Source organism: Heterocephalus glaber, unplaced genomic scaffold (genome assembly GCF_053883595.1).
Source record: "Heterocephalus glaber isolate CG9 unplaced genomic scaffold, H.glaber_assembly_v1.0 deba00001429, whole genome shotgun sequence".
NCBI lineage: Eukaryota > Metazoa > Chordata > Mammalia > Rodentia > Bathyergidae > Heterocephalus > Heterocephalus glaber.
This window is the reverse complement of record NW_028258294.1, coordinates 17,343,216-17,367,826: the sequence shown is the minus strand read 5'-3', so window position 1 is coordinate 17,367,826 and position 24,611 is coordinate 17,343,216. Positions and strand designations below refer to the sequence as shown.

At 35.1% G+C, this 24,611-nt stretch overlaps 1 protein-coding gene across 1 annotated transcript in view; it reads left to right on the top strand.

Annotated features, from left to right (window-relative positions):
• Nucleotides 1–17,601, top strand: part of Trpc6 (transient receptor potential cation channel subfamily C member 6) — a 128,608-nt gene extending 111,007 nt beyond the window's left edge. The window contains exons 7-13 of the mRNA XM_004870805.3: nt 1,170–1,434; nt 2,629–2,824; nt 3,553–3,756; nt 6,411–6,485; nt 15,451–15,534; nt 16,724–16,799; nt 17,274–17,601. Of these exons, the coding sequence (XP_004870862.1) occupies nt 1,170–1,434; nt 2,629–2,824; nt 3,553–3,756; nt 6,411–6,485; nt 15,451–15,534; nt 16,724–16,799; nt 17,274–17,425 (1,052 nt within the window). The 3' untranslated portion in view covers nt 17,426–17,601. The remainder of the gene's footprint in view (nt 1–1,169; nt 1,435–2,628; nt 2,825–3,552; nt 3,757–6,410; nt 6,486–15,450; nt 15,535–16,723; nt 16,800–17,273) is intronic.
• The last annotated feature ends 7,010 nt before the right edge of the window (nt 17,602–24,611 follow it).

Genomic DNA, 24,611 nt, shown 5'->3' with positions numbered 1-24,611 from the left:
TGTTTATGACACATAATGTTTATATTCACTGTGGCTATTGGTATCTATACATGGCATGTTTTCATATTTCTTATTCCCCTCCCCCCTTACTCATCTTTGGTTTCTTGGACCTCTTCCCATTTGCAAGAGATCTATCTCCTTGTTTCCCTCTATCCATCCTTTATTTTGCACTTTGCTTATATTTTGCCTTACTCAAATGAGGGATACCTCATTATTAATTTTTAAGGCTTATTTAAATATGTTCTTTAAAAAAATTTTAAATATAGAGAATATTTTAAAGTCAGTGATATTTATTTATAGATAATACTAGTATTCAAAGTACTATAAGAAGAAAAGTGCATTTGTTATTATTTGATTTCTTGATGATAGCCATTTTTTCTGGCATTTATTAGTTTCTTGTTTTCCTTTCCTAATTCTACTGAGAAAATAAACAAATACAAATTTATAATCATATTTTTCCTCTATCTTACATGCTGTTTTACATTTTCCTCACAATGGTTTCTTAATTGAGTTTTTGATGAGCTGATATAATAATGCCAGAAAAAATCACAAGTGAAGCATTACAATATTTTTGTGATAAAATAAACTTCTTTGAGTGACTGATAAAAATACTTAAATAAGTTTAAGCAACTGCAAGTACTCCACAAGCCCCATATTACATTATAGTGTAATTATAGTTCCATTTAAATAATAAATGCCATAATTTAAGTGCAAGACACTTTCTAAACACTGAACATATATGAACTTATTTAATTCTCACAAATGAGCAAGATGGGAAATGTATTATTTCATTTTTAAAGAGAGGCAAATTAAAACTAACAAGTAATTTACACAACTTATTTCAGTTGAGATATATTTTGATATAGACACAGTAGCTGATGAAACAATCTACTGGAAGTTTTGTAGCTCATATTCTACAGTGTGAGTTTTTAATATTATGCTATGCCTTTATGGAAAATTGCTAGCAAGCCAGAAAGGTCATCTTCTCAATAAATTCATAAGCATTCATAAATTCAAATACAGCTGACACTAAAGAAAGCCTTTAGATCAACTTTCATTTGTGAACTGAATTGCCAATGTAATTATATACATTTTTACTAGAAAAGAAATTACCTAAATAAAAACATCAATAAACTTACCATTACTCTTGTCTTTGATTTTTTTCCTAGCCAGGATAAAATGGGACCCCTCTGATCCTCAAATTATCTCTGAAGGTCTTTATGCAATTGCTGTAGTTTTAAGTTTCTCCAGAATAGCTTATATTTTACCAGCAAATGAAAGCTTTGGACCTCTGCAGATATCACTTGGAAGAACAGTAAAAGATATCTTCAAGTTCATGGTCATATTCATCATGGTGTTTGTGGCCTTTATGATTGGGATGTTCAACCTCTACTCCTACTACATTGGTGCAAAACAAAATGAAGCCTTCACAACGTATGTGATCTCAGGTGTTTTGACAATGGAGATTGCAGATTAAACAAATATTCGTTGAACGGTGTTTATATAAATTCATGCTTTGGTAAAGACTTCCTCTCTAATTCCTTTTCAGGATTTTAAAATGAGTTGAGAGAACTCTAAAACATAGGAACTTTCCTAAAATTAAATAATAGCAAATATTTTAGAGCCAGACAATTCATAATATCTCTCATGCATAACTTTATTATCTACATTTCACAAAAGGAGGAAAGAGAAATTTTCAAAAGTTAAATAATTTGCTGAATGTTCTTTGCATTCAGCTGCTACTTTGTGGAAAAGCCAGGATACAACCTGTTGTTCACTGCTGGGCATCTATTGCCCTGAAATCCTATGCCTTTCCTCTACTAGGGACTCCTGGGGTACTGAACAGATGCTTTCCTAATTTAATTTATCAGACTTTATTATTGAAAAGATTTGAGTTGTTATTAATAATAAGAGTACTGACTTAACATCCAACATGGGCACATGTGTAAATAATAAATTGTTCTTGGACTAGATTATTTAAATGTTAGACCTTCAGTGTTAAGAGTAACATCAACTGAAGCATAACATATTGTTTTTCTTGTTCTTTTTAAGTGTTATTTTTTTAAGGAAATGAAACTACCTGTGTTAAGCAGATGGGTTTAGCTCTGGTCAATGATTATGCCCAAAGCATCGAAATTCATCCCTAAGGCATGTCAGTGATTTGAATAACACTGCCTATGTTTATATTGTCATTTTCCGCCCTTAAGATACATACAGTTAGTTTCTCCTTATTAAATATGAGTAGATGCACAGATGAGCAGAAAATGTAAAAATACTTCCACACATTGTATTTAATATTTAACATTTGTATTGCCAAAGCCATGGATTATTTAAATGTTAGTACCTATGATTATGAAGTTATGTTACAGCATTTATTGAGTGCTTATTCTGGCCAGATATTGAGCTATGTGCTTCATATGTGCAATATCTATTACCTTATCCTTACAACACTTCTAAAGGTTAGTGCCACTACAGCCATTTTACAGATAAGAAAATGAAGATTCAGATAAGTAAAGAATTTTGTCACAAATACCTAGTAATTTGCAAAGATGCTAAGTCAAATGAATTTTACTATGGTACTATTTTTATGTATTTATATGCTTTCTTATTTCTTTTATTTTTCCCTAGAGTTGAAGAGAGCTTTAAAACACTGTTCTGGGCCATATTTGGACTTTCTGAAGTGAAATCAGTGGTCATCAACTATAATCATAAATTTATTGAAAATATCGGCTATGTTCTTTATGGAGTCTATAACGTTACAATGGTCATTGTTTTGTTAAATATGTTAATTGCAATGATCAACAGTTCATTCCAGGAAATTGAGGTATAATCTTTATACATTTTGTAGCCTGTGCTTACATGTTGTGACTATTCCAGGGAGCAGCTAAACAATGGAATGAAGTATGGACGACTATCTCTCCTTTGTTCTTTCCCTCTTTTATATATGTACTTGCTTGACCGGTAATCCAGAAAAATTTAACTCTGCTTTTAAACCCAAATGGGGAATATGAGATATTAAGGCACAAGAAGCAGAGATGTCTGATTCATTATTGTTTAAAAGAACGTTAGAAACACTATATTTTGGAAATACCATAATTTTTATTCGAAAATTACTGCTTACAAATAATTCTATTCTCCAAATCTTGATTGAACAATGTTCAAATTGACCCTTTCTCAAGTACAGAATGATAAAGTAAATTTTTATTCTAGAAATCTTAGTCTGTATCCTGAATGAATGAATGAGTGATGTATTGCAAAACAAAAGAGAACGATTTTTCACAATTTTTTTAGAATGGAGGAAAGCACATTAATATTTTTCAGCACATATGTAAAATACAGGCCAGTTTTAAGATCTGTACTTTAGTAACCCTGACAAAAATTTAAATAGTCATATGAAAGAATGAGTGAATAGAACTTTGGAGATGGCTTGGAGCAGCCTTGGAGGTCTGAGAGTTTGCAAATTGTTACTTCTATCTGGCTGCAGAGTGTAGGAGTATCCTATTAATTCTACTTATGCATTTCCTTGCTGAATGGTCACGTGTATTTGTATAGGATGATGCTGATGTGGAATGGAAATTTGCAAGGGCCAAACTTTGGTTTTCCTACTTCGAGGAGGGGAGAACACTTCCTGTTCCCTTCAACCTGATGCCAAGCCCAAAGTCACTGTTGTATCTCTTACTGAAATTTAAAAAGTGGATTTCTGAGCTGTTCCAGGGTCATAAAAAAGGTTTCCAAGAGGATGCAGAGATGAATAAGGTAATTTAGTTTGATAATTTATCATTATCTTCTTAAATATTGTGATCACTGTACTACTTGTCACCAGGCTGGATATGAGAGGTCCCCCAAGGCTGAAATAAAGAACCTATCCCAGCCTTTTGTAGAATAAGTTTGCAGGTTTCCCTCCATGGAAAAAGAATTTTAAGGACATGTCCATCAGAGGCACAGAAAGTGTTCATTAGGCAGAGATTTTAGGATGCTCTCAAGAGTGAAGTGTGGGAGCTCAAAGAAATGAAACACGTTATGAGCTGGGGCTGGATATATGTATTTATAAGGGCTTCAGGGTGTCTTCAAGATAAGTGATCCAGGACATATATTCCTACTGTCTATCAGGTCACCTCTCTCTCAGACTATGTCAAAGTGCAAGCCATTTACATGTGTTTGAAGTTGACATCTGTTGTCCACTAAGACAGCTACTTCCTTGAGGGTGGAGGAAGTACAATTTACAGATGCAAAGGACAGGTCCAGAGCCTAGTTTACAGGCTTATTGTGTCTTTAAGACCTTTAGGAATTTTTAAAGTGAGTTTTCTGGAAAGAAAAAAGGCTCAAGTAACTTTGGTGTATTGCAGATGCAGTTTTTGTAAGTACAACTTTTAAAGCTCAATTTCCTTTTCTCCTTTCTGCCTAGTTTTATTTCTTCTATGCTACCTCACACTGAGCCACTACTTCTAAAAAGAAGTGGTCTCTTATAATATATCCACTGTACCCAAATGCAATGATGTAATATAATGCAGTCCCTTGACTTGTGTCCATGAACACCTTGGGTATTTTCTACTTAATAGTGTATAATAAAAATTCATGAAATGAAACAAATTATGCATTACATTATCTGAGTGTGTACTGAAAAGGAAAGCTATTTGGACCCCATGTTTTTGCTCTTGTGGCTACAAGTTCCTCACTTCACCATCTATTTATAGGGCTAGGTAAATTATCAGTAATTGTTTACGGCTGGTGGGAACTGGCCAACTCAACTTCTGCATTGCAAAGTTCAGAAACCAACTGTCCACATGTAGTTTGAGGAAAAAAAGAGCTAATGACACTAATTGAAAAAAATAATCCCATGAGAAAATGCAATCTCAGAAACCATGATAGAGTACTGAGATAGATGAAGGGTAAGATGCTTGCACTGTGGTCAGATTTGATTAATGCACACGTGGATTGTTGTGTATAACTAAGGGTTGGTCAGGGGCAGTTGCTTTCCCTGTTCAAGGATCTCTGCTGGGTGCAGAACATTACACCCAAGGGGAACTGAGCTGTGTCCAGAGGAGGAGAATCTGGGAGGGAACAGGTTTGGATGTAGTATCACTTGATGGGGAATGGAAGTAGCTGGCTATTTCTTCTAAAAAAGGAACATTGAAAAAGAACAATAATATCTTCAAAATACCCACTTTCTGAGAAGCCCAAGTATAATAAAGAACAAAATAATAGATAGATGATAGGAAGTAGGGACACTGATCATTCTCAAAGGGGAAGGGATGAAGAGATGGAGGGAAGGGGAGAGAATTGGAAGAATTAAAGTGTGCTTTGTACATGGACTAACTCCCACAAGGAACTATAAAGAAACATGTACTAATAAAAAATAAAAATAAATTAAACTAAAAACCACCCACTTTTTTTTCTGGTACCAGAGATCAAACTCAGGACCTTGCACTTGTGAGGCAGGCGCCAGAACCACTGAGCTAAATCCCGAGCAAAACTACCCACTTTTAATTAGGGAGTACACTTATTTTTTTTCTTCAAAAATAGGAAAAAAGTCAATGAGCAAAATTTACAAATAGTTCAATTTTAGTTTTTTGTAAGAACAAACTTGAAATAATAATATCTGCTCAATAGAGCAGTGAGTTGTCTTAGGAAGTAGGAATCTTCCTATAACTAGGAAATCCATAAATACTGGATGGCTGACATTAGAAATTTGTACATGATCCTCTTTCCTATACTGGGTGGGCAATTGAACCAAATGATTGAAGTAATCTTGCAATAATAAAATTCTATCATTTAATAAAGGGAAAACATGTCCCCCAGTTACTGCTTTGTTTGACACTTATTACTTGGGGCTCTCAAAAAAGTAACAAGCTGGGCTGGGGATTTAGCTCAGTGGCACCATGCCTGACTCACAAGCACAAGTTCCTGAGTTCGATCCCTGGTACAAAAAAAAAAAAAAAAGTAACAAGCTATCTGACTTCTAGCTTCCTCAACTTGGCATAGGAATAAAGCTATACCTATATCATGATGATCAGATCAAATAAATATGTAAAAGTGTGTTGAGAATTCTAAAGACCTATTTAAAATAGTTATTGTTATAATTATTTTGAAGGAATTTTAAAAAAATATACCATTTATGGCATTCTTCCATATATATGACTTACAGTAGTCACTAGGTTAAGTGGGAAAAAATTCTCTTACTTTACTTAATGTAATTTAGTGTGCAATTTTTAGGTCTGATTAGAATTGCAACCTGAGATTATTCAATATCCAAATGAAATGTCCTTATACTTACAAAGGGAAGAACCCAATAAGAATATTTCTGTCATTAAAACTTGTGGGGAATTAGACCAGATGGCTTTTAAAATGTGGAATGGAAAGTGAGAAGATTGCTATGTGATTGTATTCATTTTATTATCTGCCTTTAAAAGAGAAATGAAGAAAAGAAATTTGGAATTTTGGGAAGTCACGAAGACCTTTCAAAGTTATCACTTGACAAAAACCAGGTAAGATAATATTTGAAAATAAAAACTATGCATATGATCAGGGTTATCTTCCCAGAGGAATGATAAATGTTCAGAAGCAATTAAAAAGTTAACAGCTTTCAAAGAATTTGTTATTGAGAGGTAGAAACAAGCCTACATCCAGTTAGCAAGAAGAATTATGTGTGTATTTAAGACATATGTTAAGCACTTATTGGTGATAGGATATGAGGCTGCTGTTCAAAGAAGGCAAAATTGAGAGGAATCTCAGGGACCTGAAGGTGGATATGATTAATTTAACTTTTTAGCTTGGGTGGAGAGCAGACACCGACAATAGTCGGTGCCTCCTTATTGGTCAGTAATCAGGAAACTGTTGAAAGAAGCACTGGGAAATTAATGAATCTAGTGGTCAGCACAGTTCATAATAAACACTGTGTCCTAAAGATGCATTAGTCCACTAATTTGGAGAAGCAAAATTCTTGATGATGAGAGTATTTGCTTCCTTTTTTGTTGCATGTGCACGCACACACACACACACACACACACACGCACAGTAGCAGTACCCTTAAAGGGAAATTAGAAAGGAATGAATTAGATCAGGATTGTGTTCAGTTGCACATAATTAAAAACCGAGACTATGTTGGTTTAAACAAGACATTTGTGGTTTTATCCCCTCTCTTTTAACTTTCTAGTTAACTTTTCAGTGAGACTATCATTTGTCTGTGAGTCTCGTGGAATTTTTGGCATAGTCAGATGACCATATGATTACTGTTGGGATTTGAAGGAGTAAGGACAAAAGGTGGGGCATGCTAGCAGGCTCTGCTGCCACTCTCATAAACACCTCCCAGCAGTTTCTGTTACTAGGCCTCCATGGCTGGAACTGTGCTAGACTACATGGCTGCTCCATGGGAAAAACAACCAAGGAGGGAGGCCAATTATTTTGTTTTCTACCAGAGTATTTTTTAAACTCACAACAAAATAGAAACGCCCCTAAAGCCTATCTGATCTTCAGTCTCTCAGTTTCTTTTCTACCATGTCAGTCACAAGTATGTCAGCCATTTTCCATTTCAAATCAGAGCCCAAAGGAGAGCTTTAGTGTAAGGTAAACCCTAGATAAATAAGCCCTATTAAGATTAGGGAGTTTATTGGGAAGAATTCTCAAAGAACAGCATCCCAGGCAGGCAGGGGAGTAGAAGATGGCATTATGATCATGAGGGTTATGTGTGAATTCTCTGAGGCCTCTCACAGTCTGCAGCTCAACCATACCAATATTGCAGATTGGCCTGAGAATAAAACAGCTAGAAAACAACATGAAAATAATCCCTAGTCTTCCAAGACAATCACCATTTAAGGTTGTTGAAAATTGGCAGAATCTTGCTATTCAGAGAATTTTTTTTGGTTGCCTATAAGATGTGGGTGAATCTCGAGTGCAATTAAAAATAGTACAAATAAGGGAGAGTTATGAAATGACAAACAATGTATATACCATAGCTACAAAGTCGATTTTTACTGTATAGTGGTTAGGAAGGTAGTGTGTAGATTCAACAAACAGCAGCCCTCAGGCCATATTTAGTCATTAGCCTGCTTTTGACCAGACTGCAATTAAAGAATTTGTTTTCCTTTTTGGAATATGTGTTTTGTTTGTGTTTACATTTTAAAGCGTTGTGAAAAAATACAAAAGAATATGTGACAGAAATTGCAAATTGAGCAATGAAGCCTAAAATATTTATTATATGGCTCTTTACAGAAAAAAACCCCTGCTATCCCTGGCCGGCCTCCTGATGATGGTTATCAGGAGTACACTTAAAGAATACAGACAATTAATTTCAAATATTTTATAAGTGATTTATATCACTATAATGCACTTGAATGTGTGTTCTACTTAGCATTCTGCCTCCCTAAGACTGTTACTTATTTGTAGGATGCATACAGTTACCATGCTAGCAGTCAAGGATTGCTTATAATATTAAAACAATACATGTAAAGTTCTCTCAACACAAAGAGTAGGAAACCAAATATAGCAACAGTTTGGAAATGATGTGAAGACGCAGAAATAAGACCTAAAATGGGCCTAAAGTTCTAGAAAAAGAATTCAAACAGAAAATGAAAGGAGTCAAATTAAAACATGTAGATGGATGGACCTGTAAAAATAATATGAAATAAATGAATTAGTGAGTGGAATAAATAGGAATGGTAATCGAGAATCATAATTTCAGAGTAAATTTGGAAGCCAGCACACACACACACACACACACACACACACACTCATCTTGATTTTCCCCCCACTTTCCAGCTATGGACTTGGATGAATTTTATGGCCTTCTCAGACTTGAATTTACTCACTTGTAGTTACTATAGTCTCAAAGAATAATTAAAGTAAATGAGACAAAATACTTATCAAAGCACATGGCGAAAAGTATACTTTTCTACTTATGTGTTAGTATATTCCTCTCTTTCCTTTTCTTTGGTGGAGTCCTGTTAGTCATAGTATGTTAGCCAATCCCCAGACTTTAGACAAACTAACTGATGAAGATATGGACTTCTTGATGACAAAGTCCACGTCTTAGTTCAGCTCTGATCCTTAGTATTTTCATATTGTTGGTACCAAGTGTCTGTGGAAAGAAGACATATGTAAGCAGATAGGAAATACAGATGGACAGAAGGATGAAGGGGAAAATGTTAACAAGAGACAATGACTAGCTTATCTTCAAAAAAGTATTCAACTCAAAAGATTTTACTTTTTTTTTTTTTTTGGTACCAGGGATCGAACTCGGGTCCTTGAACTTGTGAGACAGGTGGCAGAACCACTGAGCTAAATCCCTGGCCCCTCAAAAGATTTTATACTTTAATTGATCCCTTTAATCATTTATGTTATTTATGTTAGTTAAATTAGTTGAATATACTACATAAAAAAACTGAGCAAGGCAAAATGACATAATGACTTTTCAAAAGCTTTAAATAGTGGATATATTTGGAATTTATCCATCTGTGACATATTTCTTGGTGCAAATTGATTGTGATAGGTGTATCAAGTAGTATATTATTTAATAATAATTTTGAATGATATAAAATTTGTGAATGATAGATCTTACAAGCTTAACTTCATTCATGTATTTTAAGTAGTGTGATGCAGAAAGTAAAAAGAAAAGATGGAGTTTTTAGTACTACAATTTTAGTCCTTTTTTATACCTGTGAGAGTTGTGTTACATTCTGCAATATGGCTCACTGTGTTTTTACGCATAAGAGGTTAAGTATTAGTCTTATGAATAATAGCCCAAATAACTAGGGAGCTGATGTATATAGACAACTAATTTTTAAGATTTGTTTTACTGTAGAAAAATGTACTTAAGTAAGATCTACCATGTAAACTATTTTTACATATATAATTCAGTGACCTTAAGTACATTCACAGTGATGAAATGGTTTCCTAATTGAACAATCCAAGGAACTGTTTCTTTGCCTTTCCACCTATCTTCCATCCACAATCCACAAAATGTCTAGTGCAAAAAAAATTCACAATTTTGCAGAAGGGATTATATGTAATAGGTTGACTGTATATAATATTACATATAACTAATTCAAATAAACATGAAATTCAGTCTGGCTACTCATTTTCTATTCACTGCTTTAGTTATTGAAACTTCATTTTGGAAATTGATATACATTTTGGAAATTGAACTAAATACTTTGAAGACTGCGTTATTGTGTCATATCTGTACCTTCAACAATTCATTTAACTTTTTTGAACTTCAGTTTCCTCATCTGTAAAACAGGGTTGATTGAGTTGTACAATCCACCACACAAAATTGTTAAGAAGATTGAATTGGTATTTTGTAAATTATGAACACTATACAAATGTAATAAATCACTATTATAAAGCGCTGATTCTTTTCATTTGGTTACAAACAGCAAAATTTTTGCAAATGTAGGTCAGTGTAATTTATACATTGTAGTTTTTTGGGGGTTTTTTTGGTATGGGGGATTGAACTTAGGACCTTGCACTTGCGAGGCAGGTGCCAGAACCACTGAGCTAAATCCCCAGCCCTACATTGTAGTTTTTAAGTAAGAAAATATTCATCCTGAAAATTTCATGGATGCATGATAACAAATCACTAGATAAATATGAGAAAAATTCAAAGAGGATCAAAATGTCTTCTTCATAATAAAAACTATGGTTTTTATTAGTATCTATCAAATCAAATAATTTTATATTCCTTTTAGTTTCTCCTAAAGCTTTAAAAATTAAAAGTTGCTTTAATCATTAAAAAATGTGAATCTTTTAAATGAGTCTTGGATGACTCTATACTTTCAAGTGGCACATACTTTACTTCTAGATGAAAATGAACTCTAGGAACTGTACTAAGCTGTGGTATCTGACCCAGTTGTAAGGTTTGGAGTAAAATGTTGATTCCTATGACAGCTTAACAGTCTAAAGAACCTTTTGTGTAGTTGTATATGGTGGCAACTGTAGGGATATGCTGTTCATATCTTCTTTCAAGATTCTGCTGCTTTCAGTTCTTCTTCCAGCTGCAGAATCTTTGGGATCCTGAAGCTTTCTTGCCAAGGCCATGCTCTGTAGGTCCTGGACACTTCTTTCCAGACAGAACTCCTCTCTGTGCTGTCTTTGCCCTGCAGCTCCCCACTGGGCTGACTGACTTTCTCAGATAATTTTTCTACCTTTCCTCTTTCACAGGTGAGCTGACCCATAGCTGGGAGGCTCTCTGCCCCCCTTGTCTTTCATAGGTATAATTCTGAATACATCTCACACTTCTCTGTCTTGGCATGTGATTACTGGAGGGTCAAATCAACACAGATGTCTATTTTCCCTTGTTATGGCACTTTGTGGTGAACAAAACTTGAGACCTATTCCTAAAGCTTGGTTACACTTGAAATGTTAAGTATATTCCAGAGAAAAAATGTTTTTTAAAGCAACCATTTATATTTCAAACATTTTTGCCAGTGGTACTGAGATGGGCTCCTACTAGGACATTTTGGCCCTAAAATGTACTTAGAAAAGTTCTCATGGTTCATTCTTCCTTGCAGAATTCACATGGCTTTTGCTCATTTCTTTTCATAAACTCAACATCTAAGATGCCACAGTATTTTTTTTGCTCAGGTTGTCTCTCTGAACGTTAAAGTCTTTAGTTAGCTACACAAACACTGCCTTTACATATGCTCCAGGTACATCACAAAAATCAGTAGGATAAGCCGTAGAAAATACTTTTCAAGAAAAGGTGAGCAGACCTACTCATTACCTTTCATCACATCTTTCATCTCTAATGGTCACTGGCATTGGTGATTCCTAGCATTAGCCTTCAGAAATGTGCTATGAAGGGAGAGGACAAATAAAAGTTGATCTCTGTCATATACTATAATGTACATACACCTGAAAATAATAAATAACTTTCTGAATAACTGCACTGTTTCATTAAGAATACATTACTCTTGAGGGTTTGTTTTTAGGTTTTTATGCCATGTTGAGTCAGTCTGTTCTGCACTGGATTGAGTAAGAAGTTTTTTTATTAGCTATATATCCAGGAATTATAACTTTTAGCCATTATCTAGGGGTGATGCTATTAAAAAATGAGATGATACGATCACATAAAATAGTAGTTTCAATTGTGTCTATTTCACCAGTGCCACTTCTCCATGTATTTTTGTGCAAATTCCTAATGCTCTTCTCCATATCTATTGAGTCCAAATCTGGCCCTAAGTCTTAGAAACATGTATTTTATTAAGACCTTAGAGATTATGATGCTCATGTAGGTTAGGGATCACTGAATATTTTATTCCCTAAATGACTGAGTTACGGGCTTGGGACATCAGTAAAAAACAATGTTTGGCAAAGTATCTCCAGAACACACTGACTAAATTAAAGCTGGTGGTGAAATAGACCTAAAACCATGTAGTAGATTCCTATTCTTCTCTCCAGTAATGACAGTAGAGACTTAGAAGACAAATGATTTATCCAAAGTCCTATTTCAGACAAGAGACACAGCCAGAATTCAAACACACATCTACTTGATCCCAAAGCAAGAAGTTAACAGGCACAGTGTAACATGGTTTGATTTCATGCCTGCATCTCTTGATGACTAAATATAGTGTCTACACCTTCAAGTTCATTGCTTTGTTCCTGGCTTTAGGCATTTAATACTGGTGGGGAATTAGAGACTTTCAGAACTGCTTCTCCATCTAATATTGTAAGAAATGCCAAAGATGGGAGCATAATTGTTCTTCAAACAAGTGATCCTCATAAAAAAAAAACCAGGTGATCCTCACTCTGATCTTACAATGAACCTATAAGATAAGAAATAAGCATTTCTTTCTAATATCAAACTCATTATTAGGAAATAAGAAAGAAAATGCATGAAATATTCAGAAAATGTAGTAAAGAAATAGTACTGCTTTCAGAATTGGAGAGTGTGTGTAGGTACACACAGGTCAGGAAAAAGGTTGACATCAGCCCTTTCTGCTTCCAGCTAACAGACTCCTCACTTTCTGCTCCTGACTACACATGTGAGCACAGTATATAAACACTCAAATCTCTTAGGGTCAGATATTATGCATATTTCAAGCTGATTTCCCTTGTATGTGCAAAAGTGTTACAGGCATGACTTTTCAGATTTTCAATGATTTTAGTTGCTGTGGATGAAAATAACTATATATTAGGATTTTCTGCCACCAAGTGGTAATAATGCATCTTTGCACATTGAGTAATTTCTCTTTCACGTACTATTTGTCTGTATTTTCAATTTTTTAGTAAGTATGTATTGAATTTCTATGATGTTTTAGAAACTGGCCATAAGTTTTTTGGTGAATAAATGCTATATATTTGCATCAAAATCTCAATATTTCAGACATACAGCAGAACTATTCACAAAAATGATCTAATAAATTTGTAAATTTATTTAGCCATAAACCATTTACCAATGTTAGTGGTTCTCAACTAGGGACTATGTGCCTTCCACTCCTGCCCCAAGAGTACATTTGATTTGGAGTATTTTTCTTGTCACAATAGGGGAGGGATGTGCTATTTGGAGTCTTGTAGTTAGAGACAATCTGCCAATCATTCTACAGTGCCAATCATTCTACATTGCACAGAGGACCCCTCATACCTATGCATTGTCCAGCTCCAAATGTTAATAGTTGCATGATGGAGAAACCCTAGACTTTACCTACTAAAACTCTCAAAACATTGATGTTAAAGCAAGGATTTTAATTGAGTCTCACTGAGCTTTACTTATAGCAACTGAGATGTCTTTGGGAAATATAAACAATAAACATCTTTGGTCTTTGAAGACAGTCTTAGAGTTTCTCTTCTCCTGAAAGGCAATTTGTATCCAAGACATACAGATTTAGAGATACTCTGTGTTCCTCAGTTTCTCTTATTTTCTCTCTAGAAAATGCATTAATGAGATTTTTGTCATCCTCTTGGCATGTTAATATGGTATGTTACCACATTGATTGCATATTGCTTAAATTCTTTGCTCCTTGCCTGAGAAGTGCTACCACAACAATATATTACTTGAAAAGTACTTTCAAAATGGAAACACTATGTCGATGCCCAACTTCAAATGGCTTAATTAGTGCTAATACTATACAGATCCAATTCAGACAGGTTAATTAGTGCTTTCTCAACAGCTGGATTCTGTTCCACAACGAAGTTTCACCCTGGTGTTTTTTCAGGATCCTCCTGAGACTCTAGAGCATATATACCTGTTAATATTCAGGATGCTTACAACACTGAGATTCCACCTCACCACAGAAAGAATGGCTGCTATCAAGAAATCAACAAATAACAAATGCTGGCCGGGTTGTGGGGAGAAAGGAACCCTTCTCCATTGCTGGTGGGAGTGCAGACTGGTGCAACCACTGTGGAAGTCAGTATGGAGATACCTCAAAGAACTAGGACTAGAGGTCCCATTTGACCCAGCTAGTCCCCTGCTGGGTATCTTCCCAAAAGAATTAAAAGAATCATACCACAGTGATATATGTGCACCAGCACAGTTTGTAATAGCTAAAGTTTGGAACCAGCCCAAGTGCCCATCAACTGGAAACTGGATAAAGAAAATGTGGGGTTTTTAATAAAATGGAGTACTACTCAGCCATAAAGAATGAAACACTAGAGTCATTTATAGCTAAATGGATGCATATCAAGGCCATACTCTTCAGTGAAATAAATAGGACACACATGTGTAAATACCAAATAGTTTCACTAGTGTGAGAAACTGATAGTTTAAACAAGAGTTTAAATGATTAAAATGAATATTTGATAATTTGAAATAGGAAAAAAGGTCCAAAGATGAAGGAGTGAAGGGAGGGGGAGGGGAAAGGGAAAGGAAAAGAGGAAAAGGAAAAGAGGGAAAGGAAAAACTATGAGAAAAGAAAAAAAAATGGAAATGAAATCTATGTAAATAGGGAAGAGTGGAGGGGGTGAAGGGTCCACAGGTAATGAGGAAAAAAATAAGAACCAAGATATATCATGTACAGGTACAAGCACCCAATGATAAATGTAAACGAATTGTATACCTAAAGTGTACCAATAAAATGTACCAATAAAATTAATTTAAAAAAATATTCAGGCTGCTTGTTGATCCCTCCTTAAGGGACTTCTGAGATTACTGCCATCAGTTCTCCAACTCCTTGGCCTCTTCTCTTACTATAGTTGTATTTGTGGAAAGGTTATAGTGTGACTGTTAGGACAACATGATTGACAGCCACAAAGTCTAAGAGGCCTCTAAGCTGCTAATAGCCATTAAGGGTCTGAAGATACCTACAGTGCCACTGACTAATCTTGGGAGACAGAATATTAAGCAAGTTAGATAGAAATGACACTATACACATGGACAAGATATATATATATATATATATATATATATATATATATATATTTATTAGTTCATATGTGTAACTAATAAAAAATCTCACACATTATTCAAAATTTTTAAAATTAAATAAGAATTAATTTCTAATTCTTTTCAAATTATAGCTTGGGCAAAACAAACAATCAAGCATAAGAAGCTCAGAAGATTTCCATTTAAATAGTTTCAGTAATCCTCCAAGACAATATCAGGTAAGTATTAACTTTTAAATAAGTAAGGCTAGTTACTTATAATATTTATATTCTCAAACTATGTGATTCACTAAGTAAAATAAAATATTGGATATTTTTCTCAATATAAAAATAATATATTCATTCAACAAATATTTGAATAACTACCATGTATGAAGCACTAAGTACTGAAAACATAGAAAAGTAGATAAAATCTTGGACTCATGTAGCTTACAGCCTATATTTTCATTGCAAAAGGCTAATCTCACAAGATGAAGACAGTAAAATGTACCCCAAAATCCGCCACTGAGAAATAAAGACTGCTTATGTGTGGTGAATACTCTGCCAATTATATAAATGAGTTAATATTGCTTATAGACTGAGTAATAGTTTTATAGCCTATTTTCACTCTATGAGACGTACATTTTACTACTTTTGATGGGTGTATGGTATTCCTTTCTATTAGTATATGATAATTAATTAAAATAATTCACTACTGATAGACATTTGAAGTTGAAGTTCTTTTTTTCTGTGATTGTAAGTAGTTCTACTATGAACATACTTATCTATGTACCAAATTATATTCTTAGAATAAGTTTTTGAATGTAGAGTTTTATTGCCCACCATTTAATCTCTGGCTTAGGTGGTAAGATTTGGTTAGCTATATATCCATCCAGAACATTCTGTACACATGCTGAGTTTTCTGATTTTTTAATAAGTATACAGTAAAAACAATATCCATATAATACAAGCCCAGGTACTAGAGATACTTTATAATATTGAAGCTAGATATTCCTAAAGTAGTAGTAATATGAAATAAAAATGGCTACATTTCTTGATGGAGTGTGTGGGAGAACATGAACAACTGAACATCTGCTTAATCCCCCACTTCCATATAGAGTACCACACACCTTTAATCTGCCTAATGGAAAGAGTGTGTCTTACTCTAATACTTTTCAAGTAAAATGCAAGCCATGGATATATACAGTTAAAAGTCTGCCCTACTTACTATTTTCCCAAAAATTAACTTTTGAGTCATTAGCTCAGGTGATATGAACACTACTTCCAAAAGAACAACAAAAATCACTTTTGTCTTTAACAACCATCATTTCCAAAGTGGTTACTAAAGGGATGAAGCACAGAAACTGATTTCAAATGAGAGATCTGTTGTGAACATAATACTGAAATTGATGTCCCTTTCTCTGTCTAGAAAATAATGAAAAGGCTCATTAAAAGATATGTACTGCAAGCCCAGATAGATAAAGAGAGTGACGAGGTTAACGAAGGTGAGTTGAACACTGGGATAACCCAGCCCCTGCAGTGAGCCAGGACATGGGGCCTGATGCAGAGCTGGAGCCGAGGGAAGGCAGGAAAGATGGGCTCGGAAAAGGTGAGCTTCAGGGAGACAGAACAGGGTGTCAACAGTCACCAACTCTGTGAAACAGTAGGAAGCAGGCAATTCCTCCCAGATGTTACTTGCTAGATAAAAAGCATGGGGGCTTGGAGGAAATGTTGGGAAAGTAGAAGGCCTGCTGCTCCAACCTACAGCATTCACCACCATTTCTTTTTAACATACTCTAGGAGTTCTTTGGTATAATTTTGTATAGTCTCTTCATTCACCAAAATTTATCTGAGAAATTAGAAATCTGCTCCAAATGCAAATATGAGTGAAAGGAGGGCTGATTTCATTCTTGCAGTATCATTGTTTTCTCTGTATTGCATGTTTATAATTGAGTTCTCACCATTTGTACTTTTCATAGGGGAACTGAAGGAAATTAAGCAGGACATCTCCAGTCTCCGCTACGAACTCCTAGAAGAAAAATCTCAGAATACAGAAGACCTAGCAGAGCTTATTAGAAAACTTGGAGAGAAATTATCCTCAGAACCAAAGCAAGAAGAAAACAATAGATAATGCAAAGATTTCCTTAGAAATTCATATTTATTTATCCACTTGAAGCCATATTATTTTCTGATTTTTTAAACTGCTAATGATAAAAAAGAAAAAGCTAAATGATAATGGGTTACCCTATCATCTGGAACCCTAATATCTAATATTTTTGGTGATTAAATTTCATTATTTAGCCTAAAGATATGGATTATGATGAAAATTTTGTCCAGTTATTTAGTATTTGTTTTATAAATTGCTTTTTTGGGTGTCATATTGTGATGATATGATTGCCAGGTGGTATTTCCTTAGAATGGGTCTCAGACGCCAAGGATCTGTTGATCCACATTATTCCCTGTGTGATTTTTCCTCCAAAGGTGGAGTCAGGTATCTTCCTGGCTGCTTGGTGTGTTCCCTGTGGGCAACTTCCAGCCCTGAGATGGGGGGAAATAATCTATGGTCATTTAAGGGATACTAATAGCTCCAAAGAAAATGATTAATATTATTTCTGCAAATTGGGCTTACATCTGTTAAACTTTTTTATTTATCTCTTTGAAAACTTTACACTTAACCATGAAAAGATGTTTCCTCCACTTAACTCTGGAAACATCATCCAGTTGTGTGTGTATGTGTGTGTGAATGTGTGCATACATACACATAAAATGCTTGCCGTATTTCTTTTGTAGCTAATGTGAACACTCAAAACCACTTTATGTTATAAGATATTTTGGTGACTGAAAAATTAACATCCAAATAAGAAACTTTTATAGGAAAAGTATCAAAGTCACAAACACTGTAGCTATTTAGAACAGTTTTGTGCCATTTCTGAGGGCATTTACAGAAGAATTTTCATATTTGGTCACTGAATGTAAAGGGGAAAAAGTGATGTGGGGATTTGCATATGCCTGTTATTCTCAATATGTTCTCCTCTCCTCCCCAAATATATAAACAGGAATTTCCATTCACATGCATTCACCAAGAAGTTGTTGTTATTATTTACTATTGATGTGAGACAATACTTTAAATAACTAAATAAGAGAATGGAACTCCATCTGTTTACCCAGACTATTGACATTCAGCTGATTCTAGGCACCAGCCAGAAATGCTGCTTTATATTCAGGAAAGGGAAGCCTCAAATGCAAATCTTTGACTTCATCTCAAAAATGAAATAGTCACAGAAAATCTGTTTAGTTTCAACTTTGGCTTAATTTAAATCAAAGAACTTTATGTAACCAGATTAGGAAAAATAGTTGAAATCTTATATGCAGTTTGTATTTATGGGTGTTACTTTTTAAGAAGATGCTTGGTGATACAAAGGTCCATCTTCAAATGTTGTGTGACAATATTAGAATCAGCAGTTGTGGAAAATCAATCTCACATGAGATGCACTGTCATCAAATTAAAACAACCCAGTGTCTGTAATGTTCTCGTGTGGGATGGTGCAAGTAACAGGCCTGCATGCCAAAGACTGCAGGATGACCGCAAATGGACTCGACTCCAGAAGACTAAATACATGCTCAGATTTTTCAGTATCGTTTTAGTTGGATTGACTTGACAATATAGAAATTTGTGGAAATATAACAAGCATAACTGTGGGTTCTTCAGTAAGAAATACTACTTCCAAGTTTCTCCTGCTTTTATTCAGAATTAATGTCCTGAAGTTAGAGGATTTTCCTCAGTGGGTGAATGAATTGGAGCCTGTTGTGATTTCTCGTAAATGGAAGATGAAAAGAGATACCAAAGTATGTTAAAAAAACATTTAAAAATATTCCAACAAGGGTTTAATTAAAGGTATATTGCCAAAAGATGGTCATAAGTATGATAGAAACCTCAAGACCAGTGGTTTTAATCCTTTAGATAGCCTTACTTTTAAAGGAAGGCGACCATAAGTTGAAAGGGTATGAGCTGGTCCTTCCTGGCGGTTCAGGCAGCATGAAGGCAGAGCTGAGATAACTGCCATTCTGAACACACAGCTTTCCCCCTTCTACTGAGCCCTGCCACTCCTCATAGCTGAAGAGCACAACAAAACTGTACATAATGCCTGGCTTCACTCTTTCCTGCTCTCATTACTTTGAAACTGAGAAATAGCACAGATTCAATATGATTTTACTAGACAGATACAATAAATTATGAGATTCCACTATCTACTTAAAACCTCCAAACAATGCAAAGAATAGAAAAGAAGTATCAATTTGAATGGAGAAATGGGGCTTAAAATAATAATGAAAAATGCTTATGGAGCATCTGCTGTGAGCCAGGCACTGTGATAAATGTTGTCCAGGTGTTATTAATTTACTCTGACTTTACACTTTTGAAACCTGTATGAGGTAAACAGTGTTATTATCCTCACTTTGGGAATGAGACAACTAAGGAACTCAGAAGGTAAGTTACTTGTACATGGAACAAGAGTCAGAGAAAGGAATGAAACCTTGCTTACTCACATGGACCACTGGTTCTGATCCGCCATACTGGAGCTCTTTGTTTCATTGTGCAGCATGTATTCAAGCCTCTAAGTGAGGAAAAATGGGCTGTACCTGAGCTGCATAACTTCCCTTATATGTCTAGTCCAGTGGCAGACAGTAATGCTAAGTGAGAAAGGAGATAGGTAAAGAGATTTGATTTCAAATGGATTGTAAATGTAAGGGAAGAAAATATCTATTTTTTCCCATCATCTGAGGTTCCTGGCTAAGATCTCTATAACACAAATCAGGTTAACAAGAGAAAAATGTACAAATTTAATATCAGTTTATGTGACTTGGGAACTTTTCAGAAATAAAGAATCAAAGAAATAGTTAAGCTTACATATGTTTATGCAAGTTTGATGATGACTGTCATGAGATATAACTAACTATACAAGGGGGATGGATGGTTGATCTAATGGTAATGCATTGGGGGCCTGGTTTTTTAGGCTCTTCCTGTCTTCAGATTCTTCATGTTTTCAGAGATAAGAATGTTCCCTTTCTCTGGGTATAGGAAGGGCACCTCTCAAATGCAGGCCTTCTATTCTACTTCATGGGGAGGTCAGAACATCCTTCCTAGGTTTAATGACCCACTTCAGAGGAAAAGAGAGATGGAAAGGTGAGAGTGACCTTACTGCTTCTGACATTTATTACATTTTTTAGCTTAAAATATTCAATATGCCAAGGTGCAATATTTTAGGGTAACAAGTCCTGAACCCCATCATCATTATGAAAAAAGAATAAAAGTGGAGATGTTTATTTGAGGATAGGGGACCATATGAGCAGGCAGAAGAGTTCCATATGAGCCTGAAATTCTGAGGGAGTTCCCCAGAGAGCAGCAGCAAACCTAATGACTCAGGAGCAAATGTTTGGACTTTGGACAGTCTATCCCACCCTTCTAGGATGATTTCCACATGAAAGAATCTTATATGTATGTGAATAGTGAAGAAAAAAATGAACAAACTTTCATTTAAAATGGAGACCACACACATGCATGCACGTGTGCCAGTGTAGTCAACCAGGTCGACTGACCTTCAGTGACCTAACAAAAGAATCAGTGAGAACTAACCAGCAACTTTAGGCACATTCCAAGTATCATCTGCATCAATGTGGCTACTAATATGCAAGCTGACTATCCCATTTTTGTCTAAAACCTCCCCTCCCAGCCATGTGCTGAGCAAGGTTTATGAAGTCACACCAGTAATCCCAGCAGCTCTATTGGATGGTGATAGACAAGAGTGTCTAAATGTTAGAGTCTCTGTCCTTGGATGTAGAGACCACAGCTTTCCAAGTGAGCAAGTCAACCAAAGCTTGTGCAGGAACGCAGCCCAGTATCCTAAAATGGAATGAAGTTGAAGATTCAGCTAAACATCTATTACAGTACAAGACATTGCCTCATAGTCTGAGTCTTTATTTTTATTTATGGTAAGCTGAGGTGAGAGATATGTCATGAGCTAACTCTCTGAAAGACTTGTACAACAAGGCAAATACATTTTTCTTTTCATGAGTCATTAGAATGATTGCTTGAATTTCTGCCCTCACTCTATGTTGATAACTATGGCCATAAAAGTTTTGGAGACACTTTTTGAATCACCCAGGATGAATTTGATGATAACACTTATCAAAAACTTTTCACATTGGAGTCAATTTTTGTAGATTTGTATACAACCTGGTTTACACTAACCAACTATATGATAGCTTTTTATACTTATGCCATTTTATGAAAGATCAATTTATTGAGAATATGTGGATTATATGGATAGGGACTCATATTTCTCTAGTGCTTATGAAAATGATATATTGAGGCCATCTTGTTTAATGATATAGGTGATTATATCTACTAAGGAGAGTATATATTCATAATAACCATAATACTTTCTAAGAAATTACAGTGTTACTTAGGATACTGAAGATGGTTATCTAAGCCTATTTAGATGGCTATTTTTTAAAAATAGCATAATCTAGTAGATTGTGAACACCAGAAACTTACTTCTCTTTGTTCTGGAGGCTAGAAAGTCCCAGACCGAGGACCAGCAGATTGGGTGTCTTGGTTGGGCTATCCCTGATGGTATGTGTTCACACATGGTGGAAAGGGCAAGGCAGCTCTCTGGGGCCTGTTTTACCAAGGGACTAATCCCATTCATGAGGCCTTCACCTCTTAACCTATTACTTCCCAAAGGCCTCATCTTGAAACACCATTACCTCATGGGTTCGGATTTCATAGGAATTGAGAGAGAGCAGGGGCCACAACTTTCAGATACAGCAATTGGTATGTATGGAATCTAAGAAATTTCATCCTTCTTTATTCTAGTGCCTACTTGGAAAGTTATAAAGCGTTTATTATTGCTCACTGATAAACTGTAGGAACAATGTCTACAGGTGGAAGGACAGGCATGTCCTCTAGGAAATGCACAGAACATCATGAATTCTTTTTCTAGATCATGAGAGAAAACCTTGGTGCTGACATTCAGGAAGTGAATCTTGAACTTTACTGCGCTGCATTCTTGTCCTAATTATTGTCCATGAAAATAGACTCTTATCACTGTGAGAACAATTTTGTTCAGAATAAATTAAGTTTACTTATTACCATGTCTCAGGCTAAAAGAACTATGGCAATGCTCTGCTTTTGCCTTAACCTTTTCAGTAGTCTGTGATTCATCAAATGACGTTTATCCTTTACTCTTCAGAAAATAGACTTTCATCAAAATAATTGGAAAAAGTCAAATTTTAGAATGTTTCCTGTATTTAAAAATGTTCATCTGTTATTTTGTTGCTACAATTTTTTAACATGTTAAGAATATATACACATATACCTATATGTAGTCCACCATGATATATAAATAACAATGCTCACACACACACACACACACACACACACACAGGCACACAAGTAGCGGTCAAACTATGGAGTGGATGTTTAAATTAAAAAAATTTATTTCAGTAAAAGGCATATTGCTATTATGCTCCCTTAAAGGACTCCCCCTCACTTTGAATGTATTTGTACTCCATTGTTCTTCCATGTGAAGCAGTTCGGAAGTCCTCTTTTGTGAATGTCTATCAAAGTGTAATAAAAAAGTATGGTGAATGCTGATGCCAAAAGCCATCCAGTGGAAAGTCAGGTTTGCAAAAACATAGGGTGTGTTCTCATCTACCTTATTCACTGATCTGGCACTGAATGACTTCTGGCTAATCCCTAAAGTCAAAATGACTGTGAAAGGTAAAAGGTTTTAATTTATTCAGGAAAGCAAAACAACCATGATAGCACAGCTAAAGACACTCCTGAAAGAGGACTTCCAAAACTGCTTCAGAAAGCAAGAATGATGGGATGAGTGTGTTTGAAGCAACTGGGGGTCTTCTGAGGGGGATTATTTGCAATGTGCCTTTTATTTTAATAAATTATTTTTAACTTTAAACATTCACCATATTTTTTCATCACACTGCCTGTATGTATATTTGTGTGTGTAAAATCAACACACTTTTGAAGAACAGCTATTATACTAGAAAAATTATAAATATGGATTTCTTTCTGTTCTCACTTGTCTTTTCATTTTATTTTTTTTCATTTCAATGATTTTATCTTTTTCCAATCTGTGTATGTTATCTCCCACTTTTGAGTTCTTTTTATTCTGATGTTCAGAGTACAGGATATGGAGCCAGAATTCACAGGCTTGAATTAGCTCTAAGAATTACTGGCTGTGTATTCTTCACCCAGTTTCTTAACCCTTCTGGACTTCATTATCTCAGTTCTACAGATGAAAAACTAATGTCACCTCCTGCACTGAGTTTTTGTGAGGATGACATGAGTTAATACACTTTAGATTCAGAGCAGAGTGGCTCCAAAATTCCGTTTTTCCACCTTGTGTTAAACCACTCCATCTTAGACCTAATAAAACCTAATGGCAGTTGGCTTTTAATTCGTGTTTCTCTGATCAATTGGTACATAGCATCTGGAGTATTAAGCTAAGAAAGATCCTGAAGCCCTGTAGAAATCCATAGAGAAAAACGACATAGAAACTATTATGATGCTTGCCCTGGATGTGGGGAGTTGGCCTTTCTGCCACATACTTGCCATTCTTGAAAAAGATGAATCACATTTGAACAATATTTGGAAAAATTTCAAAGCACTTTATTACTTTTAATCATAACAATGTGGTATCTTTTTATTATGCCATCAAAATTTGTTTAGACCAAGGACCATATTAGATCATGTTCATAAAACTTTTATTTGAAGCTCACAGTATTTATTGCAATGTTCTGTATGCTATTTCCAGTAGCAGTATTTGAAACAGAACATGAGCAGTTTATTTTTATGCAACATACTTAGTAAATACACAACAGTTCTATGAAGTTTACTCTATCCTAGAAAGCTGTACTCCCAGTGCTTTAGAAGTTCTTCAAAATTCTCAAAGTAGAAGATGAAGCATGGACTAAATTGTGTTAATGGTTACTTTACTGCTGTGATTTGTGGCTTGGCTTTATTTCTTGAGGAGGACATACCAAATTCCCATTTGAAAAGAAAATAGAAAACAAAACAAACTTGACACAGTCTATTCATTCACTGGGTGGTTCTTGAATGAGTTCCCTGTCTCTTTTGCAGAATAATGACCTGACCCATTACTTCATGCTTGTATTTAACAAGAAAATTATCCTTTAGCTCAAGAAGAAGTAAATAAGTTAATCACTTGCCAGCTCTTTCTTGTTAATTCTTTGACTGTTCTAGCATATCTGGTTGCTCCTGAGCCATAGTCTACTTG